Source organism: Triticum urartu, chromosome 6 (genome assembly GCF_003073215.2).
Source record: "Triticum urartu cultivar G1812 chromosome 6, Tu2.1, whole genome shotgun sequence".
Lineage (NCBI taxonomy): Eukaryota > Viridiplantae > Streptophyta > Magnoliopsida > Poales > Poaceae > Triticum > Triticum urartu.
Genome location: NC_053027.1, coordinates 455517768 through 455531717, shown reverse-complemented (window position 1 = coordinate 455531717; position 13950 = coordinate 455517768). Strand labels below are relative to the sequence as shown.

General features: G+C 54.0%; 1 protein-coding gene across 1 annotated transcript; it reads left to right on the top strand.

Moving 5' to 3' along the window:
• The first annotated feature begins 5914 nt into the window (after positions 1–5914).
• On the top strand, positions 5915–8484 carry LOC125514157 (non-specific lipid transfer protein GPI-anchored 13-like). Its single transcript, XM_048679432.1, has 3 exons — positions 5915–6355; positions 7407–7490; positions 8089–8484. Exons 1-3 carry the CDS (start codon positions 6031–6033, stop codon positions 8232–8234), a joined length of 555 nt encoding a protein of 184 aa, XP_048535389.1. The 5' UTR covers positions 5915–6030; the 3' UTR covers positions 8235–8484.
• The last annotated feature ends 5466 nt before the right edge of the window (positions 8485–13950 follow it).

Sequence of the window (13950 nt, the reverse complement as noted above, 5' to 3'; positions counted from 1 at the left end):
CACACCGTGCCTTGGACTCGGAATCGAGGCCTCTGTCGGAACACGCGAGTCGATGGCTACGCAGGGGGGGTGAAGTTTGGCGGCACCATGTTCCGGAGGCGCGGGGTGGGGGCGGGCAGGAGGGGAGCGGTGGGCACCTGGACCAGGGACGAGAACCCGGCCAGGGCAACCGAAGGGTCACTTCATGGTGCGGCCGCATCGCGGGGCACCAAGGGGCGGGCGCGATTGGGCTAGGAGGTGGTGGCCCCACATGACACGAGGATGATGGCATGCTCATCGAGCGAGGCCTCACGGGGCGTCGGGATCGAAGCGCCAGTGGGAACCGGGGTTGGTGCGCCAGCAGCAGGGGACCAGACGTGCGGGGGTGGGGCCACCTCGGGAGCCCCGAGGTGGGGTGCGCCGCAATTGTTGGTTGGGCGGGCAGGGGATCCCAGGCGAATATCCCCGGAAGGGTTTGGAGCGTCTTGGTTGGCGCTAGCAGGCGCAGCGCACAGGAGCAGGGGCCCACGTGGGGGCGAGTGCAGCAGGAGGCGGGGCGGGGAAACAGGTGGAGAGAGGCGCGCGAGAGTTTGAATTAAAGCCGAAAACTGGGGGGCCCTACTGGCATCGTCGGGCGTAGGCGGGTTGACGCGATGACGAGCTGTCTGTTGGCGCGTTGCGGCCGCCGGGCCCGCGGGAGGGTGGGCCCCGAGGATACCCTACCAGACGCGCTCCGGGGGAGGGGCGCCTCGCCCCCGGCAGGAGCCACCGCGTGAGGAGGTCCCGCGGCCGGTGCCACCAGCAGTAGTCCCGGAACGGCGCGGGAAACTGTGATGTTGTGGCCATGGGCCTGGGAGGGGCGGTGAGGCGTCGTCGGCGCCGGCGCTGTCGTCGCCGGCAGGAGCGGAAGGCGGTGAGGGGCGCCGAAAATCCGTGCAGTGGGTGACGAAAATCCGAACGGGATGGCGAAACGTGTGAAGCGCGAGCCGCTCGGCGCGGTCGGGGTCGGCATCGGGGAGCACCGCGTCCGGCTCGGGAAGGAAGAGGTCGGCCTCGCGAGGGATGGCGTCGGGGTTGGGCGCCCAAGCGGAGAGGCGGAACGCAGACATGTCCACCTCAGAGCGCGTCTCGGGCGCGAGCTCGTCAATCTCACAAAACGGCGCGAGCGGGGTGTCGATGGAGGAGCGGAACCAAGTATGCTCAGGGACGCCGGTGATATCCAGGTCGACCTTGAAGTGAAGGGCGACGGGCTCGGCGCCAGCGGCACGGCTCCACGGGTGGAGGAGAAGGCTGAAACGTGGAGAACGCACGTTTGCAAGATCAACTCGAGCGCGCGTCTCCGACCGGGAGAAACGGAGAAGGAACTCGCCGGGCAGGCGGCTGTGGACAGAGAAGTCAGTGTCCGAGAGCGCGAACTTGGAGGCGAGCAGGCCGGCCATGTCGGGCGGGAGACCCGTGTGCGGTTGCCGGCCAGGACGATGACGAGGGCACGGTGCTCTAGGGCCTCCTCGGCTGCGCGGACCTCCGCGGAGCGAGGGAGAAAATAGAGCGCCCTCGGCTGGCGCATGGTGGGATGGACGGACATGGGGACCGCGGGCGACGGGGCGGAGCTGGAGGAGCGCGTCCGCAGGGAGTCAGAGGGGCGCGACCGAGAGGAACCGGAGGGGGGCGGTGGTGAAGGGGTGGCCAGCGAGGCGGAGGTGGTGGCCGTGGCGTCGCTGGAGGGCGGAGAGCCGACACCGGACGAGGGAGACAAGCGCGCCTCGCCCGAGCTGTCCCCGTTGGAGACCATAGGAGAGACAGGCCAGGGGGAGGCGGCCGGCGCGCGCCGGCGCTTGGTAGGAGGATCTGCGGACGGCCGGCGCAGCCAAGTGCAGAACTTGGCGACGTGCCCGTAATGCCGGCAGCGGCGACAATAGATGTTGCGCCGACACTCATGGAGGGGGTGGCCCGAGCATAGGCAGCGGGGGCAGGCGTCAACAGGGATGGGGTAAGACAGGGGAGGCGGCACGAAGACCTGACCGGAGGGCGCCGTGTTAGAATAAATCCGAGGCATACCGTAGATCATCCGAGGACCAAGCAATCACACAAGCATGACACCGAGATTTGTTAACGAGGTTCACCATCATGGCTACATCCCGGGGCCTGACTATGGGCGCTCCTCCCCATTACACCGCTACAATACCGCACCCCGGCCGCCCGGGCGCCGGCACACGCCACCGGCTCCGCCGCGTGCCTGTGCTATTATGTTGGCATAGATTATATCGTGTGTCTACCCCCGATATATATGAGAGGCCTAAGATACAGATGTCCTATTAGGACACAACTCCTACCTTATCTACACACAATCCAAAACCAAGTCCAACTGCAACCTACCTTGTACAATAATATTCGACACAACTCTAACAAACTCCATCTTGACGAATATACTTCACCACCTTGAATTCATCCATGAGTCGAACCTCCATGTACATTGGACTTGAGATACGCCATAAGCACCGCTGCTACTCCCAGACTCCATGTGACTCCACCTGCAACTGCAACTGTTGTCCCTTCTCGTCTTCTTCACATTCAACACTCGAGCAAAATTAAGTTCTTCATTACTCTACTTTGTGCTCCCAACTTCCGGAGTATCCGTTCAACGCCATCACACACCGACCACTGTCTGCGTGAAAATGAACAACCCACATATTGAACGCCACATATAAGAGTTACCTGAACTTAACGTCACCGCTCTTTCTTGACTGCTTGTCTGACACTTGAAGGAATTTCACCGTCGCCATGTGTCACCCTGAGTCAAATTCGCACTTGTCTCACCCTTCTTCCGGATAGTCTCTAGCATGTCCCACAACAATAGCACTCCGCCTCCTTCTGTATTTGTCATCCGCACTTTGCCATGTGCACTGAACACCACAGAATATACGGCCATGTACTCTCCCAGCTTTTGACAATTTCAGACTTTCCGCTACTTTCTCAGATTCTCCATGGTCAACTCCTGTCCATTAACTGGCACCGATAGACCCTGTAACCAACTTGAATCTGCTACTCGTCAACACTGCTTCAGCACCCCTGCACACTTTGTCTGACCACATGCCTGACCACCAGTGTCTTGGCCTGTCGCTGTGTCCCATGCTTACCGCATGCCTCGCCGCTATCACCGCGTCGAGCCTTTGCTGTCCTGGTCGAGTCTCCCGAGGTCGCGAACCTACATCACTCAACCCCCATTGCAGAGAACCACCGATCATCATCGATCGATGCCGAGTATCACGCCTCCATCAGACCATTGGGCCCCAGTTCGATCCACATGTCTCTCGCTATCCCGCTGAAATAGGCTTCGACTCTCCATGCATTTACGCCGTAGCCCCTCCATCAGCACAGAGTGAAGTCTTTCGCCAGACTCCAGCTCCACCTTCAAAATGACTCCATGGTAGATGATCAGTCCATCCTCACGCCCCGTTGACTTCAAGCTCCGTGTGTACACCACCTTGAATCAACCCTGCATCATAGTCTCGTCGAAGCCGCACAAGCCCTCAGGCCTGCACCACGTGTTTCCACGCCCCAGAAGTCGGCCACCATCAGCATCACGCTCCTAAGTCGTCGTCGTTGAAAACACCACCATCTTCTGCTTTGGCCAACATCCACGTCAGTCCATCAGACAATCCAGTCCGACCCAGCCGAAAAATATCCGACTGCAACCATGCTCCACCTTGCGTCATGACGCCCGCATATCTCCTTGCATTGCTTGACGCCCTATATTTGCATTATCCTTGCACAACACGCTCCAGACTCCTCAAGCCTTCACTGTGACCATCGCCATCCATACATAAATGTGTACCAACAAAGAAAACCAAAGAATAAATACACGCACGCAGGAAGGTTACACGGGTATTTATTCTTTGGTTCGGTCCTTGTGCCAATCTCTTTTTTCCAAACAAATCTCGTACGCACGCGTCCTGGTCTCGTGCCTCAGACTGTCTCAGCCTCCGATCGCATGCATCCGCGGCTCTCACGCGCAGCCTGCTCCTGCTTCGCCTGGACGAAGCGATGCACCAGGCCCCGTGTCCACCAGTGGCCCTAGTCAATCGAGGCAAACAACCCACATGGCCTCATCTCTTCCACTTGGACCGGCCCTTGCTCGAGCCGCACGCGCGTCAGCGCACTGCAGCGCCTGACCTAGCGCTCCAGCACTGCCATCGATTGAATCGATCTCTGCTGCCGCCTTCGCCTTTTGTGCACACGCTTTCGGACTCGCCAAAACGACGGATTAATATGGTACCGGTCCGACCTGCCAACACGAAGACCTCCCACGAATAACGCCCGATGCTTCACATTGCTTTCGATTCTCTTTTTTTGAGGGCACAGATTGCTTTCGATTCTCGCCGTCGTTGCTATACAGGCCGAGACTTTCTGATCGAGCCTAACACATATCCACTACGATCTATCCACGACATTGAACTGCCGGCAACCTCCAGTGCCGCCTAATCACGCCGCTGTCGTCGACCTTGTCTACAACCACGATCTTCTCCAAATCAACAATCCGCAACCTCCAGACCTTGCAACCTTGCTCTGATATCATTTGTTAGAATAAATCTAAGGCATACCGTAGATCATTCAAAGATCAAGGAATCACACGAGCATGACACCGAGATTTGTTAACGAGGTTCACCATCATGGCTACATCCTCGGGGCCTGACTATGGGCGCTCCTCCCCATTACACCGCTACAATACCGCACCCCGGCCGCCCGGGCCGGCACACGCCGCTGGCTCCCCCGCGTGCCTGTGCTATTATGTTGTCATTGGTTACATCGTCTGTCTACCCCCGATATATATGAGAGGCCTAAGATATAAGTGTCCTATTAGGACACAACTCCTACCTTGTCTACACACAATTCAAAACCAAGTCCAACTGTAAGCTACCTTGTACAATAATATTCGACACAACTCTAACACGCCGGAGACGGGGGCTGCGAGGCCGCTTGCCGCGGACCTACACCCAAGGCTCCGGGGAGGCGTCGCACACGCGATGGATCTCCGATCTCGGGGCGGCGCGAGGGACGGGCGCCAGCTGGGCAGGGGGCGGGGAGCCAGCCTCGAAGGACACGAGGTGGTCGCCGCACAGCGCGTGGCGGTAGGAGCTGGGCTAGGAGGGCCGGCAGGAAGAGTCCGCGAAGGACGGGCTGTCATCGAGCCAGCGTCGCACGCGGTCGCGGCCGGCGGCGGCTGGGGGGTGGACTCCATACTGTGGACGGCGAGGCCGGGGTGGCCGGCGCCGGGGCGCGGAGGGGTGGCCGCCGGGGCCGGAGTGGCCGTCGGCGAGGGAGCGGTGAGCGGGGCAGCTTACAGAGTCACATTTACCAGCAATATTGGCAGAACATTATTGAATACTACCATGACACTGGCAGAGATTCTTGGTGCAGAACTTACAAGAACATCCAAGTCTTTAACTGCAACATTAACTTCCAAACACTAACTCTAGTGAGTACCTCAACTCTAATTCACTTGGATTTGAGCAGCTTCAGCAGCGCCCTTGCCTTGGACTTCCACCGGCCTTCGTGTCCGTCGCCAACGCGCTGTACACGACAGGACCAGAACAAGGACGGCCTCGGTGGGGCGGAGGAAGGATGGCACCGGCTTGTTGGACATGGGGTAGGGGCCTGAGCGAGGCGCAAGCGTGTCGAAGCAGAGCAGACGCATTCCACCGTTCCTTCGTGGTGGTAACCGATATGATATGGTCGTTTCTGTTAGAATTATTAGTGGGCCTGGCCCAGGCGAATTCTCAGCAAGTAAATTTCGAAGGCTCATGTATGGCAAGATTGTCTCAAAAAAAAAGAAGAATATGTATGTGCAATCTTTAGTCCCACCTCCTGCTGTCCCGCACGCTTGCCGACCCGGCCACACCACTACACCACGCCACAGCCGCAACCGCACCATCGCGCACTCAGCTCGTTCGTACGCGCTCGGGCCCTATTTAACCATCGTCTCCCCTCCAAGCCCTGCGACCGCGAGCACCGTCAACCCTGGTTTCTAGTACCTCGTAGCTAAGCTTCCATATGGGATCGAGAGTCTTTCTCGCCGCGGCCGTGGTGGCCGTGGCCGTGGCGGCGGCGGGGGCGGACGTGGCGGCGGACCGGGCGGAGTGCTCGGACAAGCTGGTGGCGCTGGCGACGTGCCTGACGTTCGTGCAGGGGCAGGGGCAGGCGCCGACGCCGGACTGCTGCGGGGGGCTGAAGACGGTGCTGCAGACCAGCCCCAAGTGCCTGTGCGTGCTCGTCAAGGACCGCGACGACCCCGGTCTGGACTTGAAGCTCAACGTCACCAGGGCGCTCGGCCTCCCCGCCGCCTGCGGCGCGCCCGCCAACATCTCCGACTGCCCAAGTACGTCCTCCACCCTCAAAGCTTACTATGAAAGAATCTGGAACGATATGTATCATCGCATCATATGGCAAGAGAAGTAGCAACTGCGTTCATGTTCATACGGAGTGGACGCACTTGGTCGATGTTAGTGGGATCATGATGGCGTGCTTCAGTTTCAAACGCCACCACCGCTTAAAGCAGCACCCACATTAAGAGATATGCTTTTCTAGGCCCGTAATTTGTACGTGCTCGGCCGCGATACGATGGTAGCAACGTGTCAGAACATGGGTTACACGCAGTGGCGGAGCACCAAACGGGATCACAAACAAGATATAGTCATGAAGACTAGCGAAGTCAGGGGATTAGAAGAGATATTAGCAGCAGGACGATGCCAAATTTCTCACGGCAGAGCCCGGGATGGTCGCGCGGACGCTCCACCAGAGGTTACGTGGGAAGAGGAGGAAAATATCTCGCCCACCACCGGGAGCGTCCAAATTAGTGGCCAATTAGCATTTCTCTATGCGGTCCATGAATGCTGTTGCCACACCCCTCACTAACGACGGGTACTGTGTAGCTTAGAAAAAAACAATGCGTACGTTAATAAACACATACATATATTCATCCTGATGAACTTATATGCATATACCCTTATCCCTATAAGCATCTCCCAGAGAGTAAGCTGATGGGTCTTGAGATTGACGCATTACAGATGCCTCACTATTGACGGGAACACCGTTTCCCATAGAAAGAATGTCCTGTCTTTATGATATACCAACATTGTGAGTGTAGTTGAGATGCACGTGTCGCTATTTGTATCCCCGCAAAAAAAAGAGAAGTTGTTTAGTACCTTGGCCATGATCACCGGTTAAACGCCGTAGGTACGAGCGTTGCAGTGGTTGACATGTGATCAGCGTTCATACATGACATGAATGAATTACATTATCACATGATAACCTTCATTACTAGGACTAGGGTTAGGATTTATAGCGCTGCGGGAAAGATGTAAGCTCATTTTGTTTGCTGGTAATTAACAAAGCGTGCTCCTGTTGTGGATCCAACGTTTCGTTTACAGGGCTACTGAACCTGCCGCCCAATTCCAAGGACGCGGAGGTCTTCGAGCAGTTTGCCAAGCAGCAGGCAGCCCAGAGCAGCCCAAGTGAGTTATTCTCCTCCTACCAATTGATTGCTTTACAAGGATTATTTAGTTATATATACAATGGTTCATTTTAAATAAAAAAGGAAAAGAAAACGGACAATTGTTCCCGCTGAAGAAGGGAGTTCTATAGTGCAGACGCATAATTGATGATGTGCATGCACCCGTTCAGTCGAGTCGATCAGCTGAGACTTAATAATTGTGAAGTGATTGATGCAGATTAACATCGCCAACAATCTAGTTACAATTAATTCGACGAAAGACAAAAGAAACTGCTGGACCGCTACTGGACAGCAGTGCCGCTCGGCGTTGGAGCCTGACGTGACGTGCGAAATTTATGTGCTAGAACCAGCCCGCCCAACAGTGCTGAAGTAGGAGTGTCATGTGACGTTAGCTAGGAGTAGCAATAGCAATCTAGCATGCCTCCAAAAACATGGAAGACATGTCACTGCACGGCATAAACCTGTTGCATCAACTAATCAAAGATCGGCATAACACACTACTAGTATAGTCTTCTAAAGATTTTCAGCCAGTAGTGATGTGGTTGACGGTTTGCTCTTTGGAATTTGGAGCTAAATAACGTGGTTGATGTGATCTCCAGGTGGCGCGTCGAGTGCGCCGAGCACGGGCGCACAGAAGAACGCGGCGGCGAGGATGAGGTGGTTGGGAGTGGGCGGAGTTGGTGTGGCCGCACGCGCAGCGCCGCTCCTCTTCTTCGCCGTGCCTTTCTTGCTCCTTCTGCGCTAAATACAGAAACGGAAGCCTATGCTGCAGGGCATCATTATTGTGTACATGGAGCGAGAGTGGTCGATGAGTGCATGCTCCATGCTGGAGCATGCGGGCGCGTGAGTGCGTGTGTGTTGGTATCTCTTAATCCGCGTGTGAAAAGCTGAACCGATGTGCCGGCTGGGATTTCTTCTCGGGTTATGCCTGCCTGGTCATTTCTAACAGACATATCATGTCAAGTAATAAAATTCCCTCAAAAGGGATCCATATACTTGCATTGCACCGATCAATCTTTTTTTTAGGACACCTCAAGAGGGGCACGGTTCCTGCATTTCAGTAAGAAGAAGAGAATTACCAGGTTAATCTGAGATAACCAGACGAAAACCCGATACAATCCATGATTAATTTAGGAAAACCGACGACAAACCACACACACTCGACCACACGATTGATTAAGGGACAACCGTGCACCCCCCCCCCCCCAACCCACCACAGGTTGATTAAGGGACAATCATGTAAACACCCCACGACCGGACCGGCGAACTCGCCACCCTTGCGGCACAAAGTCACCAACCATGCCATGCAGAGCCGTGGGTCTACCTCATAGTTGTTGCTGAGTTCCTTGCCTCATAGTTGGAACACACTTTTTGTGTCATTCAACAATTCAGCTCCTAACGGTAAGTTGACTATGGAGATGGTAAAGAATGGTTTGATCGGACGCATAGGGGATGGGAAAACAACGAAATATGGCAATACAACTGGATCCCGTGTGACTATGCTATGTGCCCTATAGTTTTCTTGTGATCCGGTCAACCTTAGCTTGTTAGTGAGTTAATTGATGAAAGCTCTCTTAGAGGGAAACGATAGGTAGTTTGAGATGTTTTCTTGCCGATTGATGCCGACCCAATTTAAACATTCCACTCAGTACCAGATAAATTTCAGATTTTTGGGCATGTGGCCATGAGAAGAAGGGGGAATTCACAGTTCGGCCAGCCTATAGGATGTTGATCATAACCAAGATGACCGAGAAGCATGGCTTGATTTTTGTTCTAGTGCATTAGATAATGCTAGATAATAAAAGGCATGTATAAAGTTGTGGCGGGTTAAGGTCCCCTCTAAATTGAAGGTGAGTGAGTCCTAGATTAGGGGGTCTCCGGACAGCCGGATTATATCCTTTGGCCGGACTGTTGGACTATGAAGATACAAGATTGAAGACTTCGTCCCGTGTCCGGATGGGACTCTCCTTAGCGTGGAAGGCAAGCTTGGCAATACGGATATGTAGATCTTCTTCCTTGTAATCGACTCTGTGTAACCCTAGCCCGCTCCGGTGTCTATATAAACCGGAGGGTTTAGTCCGTAGGACAACATACAATCATACCATAGACTAGCTTCTAGGGTTTAGCCTCTACGATCTCGTGGTAGATCAACTCTTGTAATACTCATATCATCAAGATCAATCAAGCAGGAAATAGGGTATTACCTCCATCGAGAGGGCCCAAACCTGGGTAAACATCGTGTCCCCTGCCTCCTGTTACCATCCGCCTTAGACGCACAGTTCGGGACCCCCTACCCGAGATCCGCCGGTTTTGACACCGACAATGGTGCTTTCATTGAGAGTTCCATTGTGCTGTCACCGTAAGGCTTGATGGCTCCTTCGATCATCGTTAACGATGCGGTCCAGGGTGGGGTTTTCCTCCCCGGACAGATCTTCGTATTCGGCGGCTTCGCACTGCCGGCCAACTTGCTTGGCCATCTGGAGCAGATCGAGAGCTACGCCCCTGGCCATCAGGTTAGGTCAGAAACTTAAACTACACTGCCGACATCCGCGGAGACTTGATCTTCGACGGATTCAAGCCCATGTCAGGTGCGCCGCACGATCACGACGAGCATGATTTAGCTGTGCCGTCGGACAGTGTTCGGGAGATCACACCTGCAACTACTCCGGCCTTTAATCCGGAGCAAATTGCGCCATCCGAGGACGGGTGGATAGACCCCGCCATGAAGGCCGCACTCTCAGTGGCGATAGAGCCGGATACTGACTTCACCCCTTACGAGAGCCGTGTTGCCGAATCACAAGATTCGTCTCCGGCCACGGACTCCGAGCCGCCTGCGTCCGTGCCTATCGAATCCGATGGGCGCCGATCATGGAGTTCACCTCCGCGGATATCTTTCAGCACTCACCTTTTGGCGACGTGCTAAATTCATTAAAGTCTCTCTCCTTGTCAGGAGATCCTTGGCCGAACTATGTCCGACTAGAATGGGATGCGGACGATGGAGAAATTGGCTGCCCACCCACCACCCACTTAGTAGCCTCTGTCGACGTTTTAACCGACATGCTCGACTTCGACTCCGAAGACATCGACGACATGGACGACGATGCAGGAGAGGAACAGGAACCAGTGCCTACAGGGCGCTGGACAACCACTTCACCACATGACATATACATGGTGGATACACCCAAAGAAAACAATGATGAAGAACAGCAGGATGCAGCGAAGAATAGCTCCCTTGAGAAGCAAGCAAAGCGTCGGCATAGGCGCCACTCAAAATCCCGCCTCGGTAAAAACAGCGATAACAGCGCGAGAGAAAATAACACTCCAGTCGACTCCAGAGGAAACGACGACCACATTGACCCAGCGGCAGAGCACGATGAAACTGCAAACGGTGAACATAGTACGGATCCGATGTCCGAACACGGCGATGCCAAGGATAAACCTCATCAACCCCCCTTTGGGGAGGAAAACAGTCCGGACGAAGATGCACACATCCTCCCGGAAAGGCACTTGAAACAAGAGAAACTCCGCAGAAGGCTTATTGCCACAGCAAGGAGTCTGAAGAAGCAGAAGCAAAGGCTTAAGACCGCACAAAATATGCTCAACAGCAGGTGGAACAGAGTGCTCGATAACGAAGAAAAATATGGTGGAAGTTACCACACAAAGAGCTATCCAAAGCGCAAGCTATTACCTGAATTCGACGATGAGGCCGTAGAGCCCACACAGCCGAAAAATAAAACAGCCAACCGACCGGATCAACCACCTTGTGGCCGCGATAGAGCGGCTAACAAGGCCGCACATAAGTCAACACACGATCTACGTGAGGACTTGCGCCAAAAATTCAGTATGACCAGATCCATCTATGGATCTAGGAAGCACGCTCCGGCACAAAATCAAAACCGAATACTACAACCGTCCGAACGCCATGATACATCCAAATACAGGGGTGCCGCACAGCCCCTATGTTTCACCGATGAGGTGCTGGACCACGAATTTCCAGAAGGATTCAAACCAGTGAACATAGAGGCGTACGACGGGACCACAGACCCTGGGTTCTGGATTGAGGACTTTATCCTCCATATCCATATGGCTCGCGGAGACGATCTCCATGCCATCAAGTACTTGCCCCTCAAGATTAAAGGACCAGCTCGGCATTGGCTGAAAAGCCTCCCCAAAAACTCAATTGGAAGTTGGGAGGAGCTCGAGGATACTTTTCGGGCTAATTTTCAAGGGACCTATGTCCGACCTCCGGATGTAGACGATTTAAGTCATATAATTCAATAGCCCGGAGAGTCAGCCCGAAAACTTTGGAATAGGTTTCTCACTAAGAAGAACCAAATCGTCGACTGCCCGGACGCCGAAGCCTTAGCAGCTTTCAAGCACAGCGTCCGAGACGAATGGCTCGCCAGACACCTCGGCCAAGAAAAACCGAGAACAATGGCAGCCCTGACAAGCCTCATGACCCGCTTTTGCGCGGGCGAAGATAGCTGGTTAGCCTGCAGTAGCACCAGCGACCCAAGCACATCCGAAGTCAGGGATGACAATGGAAAACCACGACGCAGTAAAAGCAAGCGTCGAAATAAAGAAGACAACCCAGATAATACGACGGTAAACGCTGGATTCAGGGGCTGTCGACAAGGTTAGCGGAAAAAGCCTTTCAAAGGCAACAGAGATGGACCGTCCAGCCTAAACAAGATTCTATACAAACTATGTCAGATTCATGGCACCCCCGATAAACCTGCAAATCACACCCACAGAGAATGCTGGGTCTTCAAGCAGACCAGTAAGCTAAACGCCGAACACAAGGGGAGGGAGACACCAAGCGAAGACGAGGACGAACCTCGCCAGCAAAGCACTGGAGGACAGAAAAAATTCCCACCAGAGGTTAAAACAGTAAACATGATCCACGTGACGAAGAGGAGAAGCAAACATGCACTCTGAGACATACGCGCCGTAGAGCCTGTCACCCCTAAGTTCAACCCCTGGTTGGCCTGCCCGATCACTTTTGATCGCAGGGATCACCCGACAAGCATCCGGCATGAAGAATTGGTTGCCTTGGTGTCAGACCCAATAATAAACGGATACCATCTCACACGAGTCCTTATGGACGGCGGCAGTGGCCTAAATCTGATATATCAGGACATAGTTCGCAAAATGGGGATAGACCAGACAAAAATCAGCCACAGTAATACTACCTTCAAGGGAGTAATACCAGACCCAGAGGCCCGCTCCACGGGCTCTCTAATACTAGAGGTTGTATTCGGTTCACCCGACAACTACCGAAGTGAGAAGTTAGACTTCGACATTGCTCCATTCCGAAGCGGCTATCAAGCACTACTTGGAAGAACAACTTTCGCTCGTTTTAATGCGGTACCATATTACGCTTCTCTTAAGCTTAAGATGCCTAGTCCACGTGGCACCATAACAGTTAGTGGAAATATTGAGCGTTCTCTACGTGCGGAAGAACGTGCGACGACTTTAACAGCCGAGCACTAGACGGCCTCACCAACCAGAATAAATGACAGGTCGTCAAGACCGCAGACACGGTTAGACGAGTCCGGCGCATCACTACATATACCTGAGATTGGTTTGATGGTTAAAACCTCATAGACGGTACCAGGGGCTTCCCGCGTGTAATCAGAGCTAGTTCGGGTCAACTTGACTTATCTTGAATTTTAATGGTTTATCGAGAATAACCAATTTTTTTGGCATGACAACTTTCACCTAAGTTCTTCTCTTTTACAGATGACAATCGTGCTACACCCGTCCAGGACACGGCACAACGGAGGCACAGGCGCAGACGTGCAGCAGGGACCCGCTTAAAGGTTTCTTTTCAGATTAAGACCCTCCATAAACCTTTTTTACTGTCTCTTGTTGTTCACATCCTCCGGATACTCAATACAACCGAGAAGGATGCTGACGTTATTGGCATTTCGCCACGTCAGAATATTGCACGTACCTGGACACTCGGGGTTTATTATTAAGGGCATTGTTCAGCCCGGTATATGTTGTAAAGACCGAATACCTTAGGGAGTGTTCGGCGTCGCGAGTTTGGCCTTATATGCACCAGCTCCGAATCATGTCTTTGGTCAAATGTCAGGTTTGCCCGGCTCCCGTGTTTTGCTACCTTACGTTCCACTCTATCGGCTACGGCACCGGGAGAACTACTGCGATTGTGCCCTGGTTCATCCGGATGAGCACCTCAGTAGAGAAAGCCGAAAACTGACTGTCATGATAAAGCGCGAGACTGGTCAACCACTCGATGACTTAGCGGAATCTTCGGGATTCCTCCGCATTAACGAAGGGCCGTTTCCCGGTCATGTATGTACGCTCACCGTATTCGGACGAGCGCGAAGGTACCAGGGGCTATATAGTAGTCCCACCATCAAACTCCTATGGCTAAGTGAAAGTGTTAAAGCAATATAGTCCGATTGCCTCGTTCGCTGCGCTACCACCTCCTTAAT

What these genes read in the sequence shown, in the direction of transcription:
- LOC125514157 (XM_048679432.1), top strand. Translation starts at nt 6,031, where the DNA reads ATGGGATCGAGAGTCTTTCTCGCCGCGGCCGTGGTGGCCGTGGCCGTG. An exon ending in CAACATCTCCGACTGCCCAA is followed by an intron (nt 6,356 to 7,406) that starts GTACGTCCTCCA and finishes TTTCGTTTACAG; the next exon opens with GGCTACTGAACCTGCCGCCC. An exon ending in GGCAGCCCAGAGCAGCCCAA is followed by an intron (nt 7,491 to 8,088) that starts GTGAGTTATTCT and finishes TGTGATCTCCAG; the next exon opens with GTGGCGCGTCGAGTGCGCCG.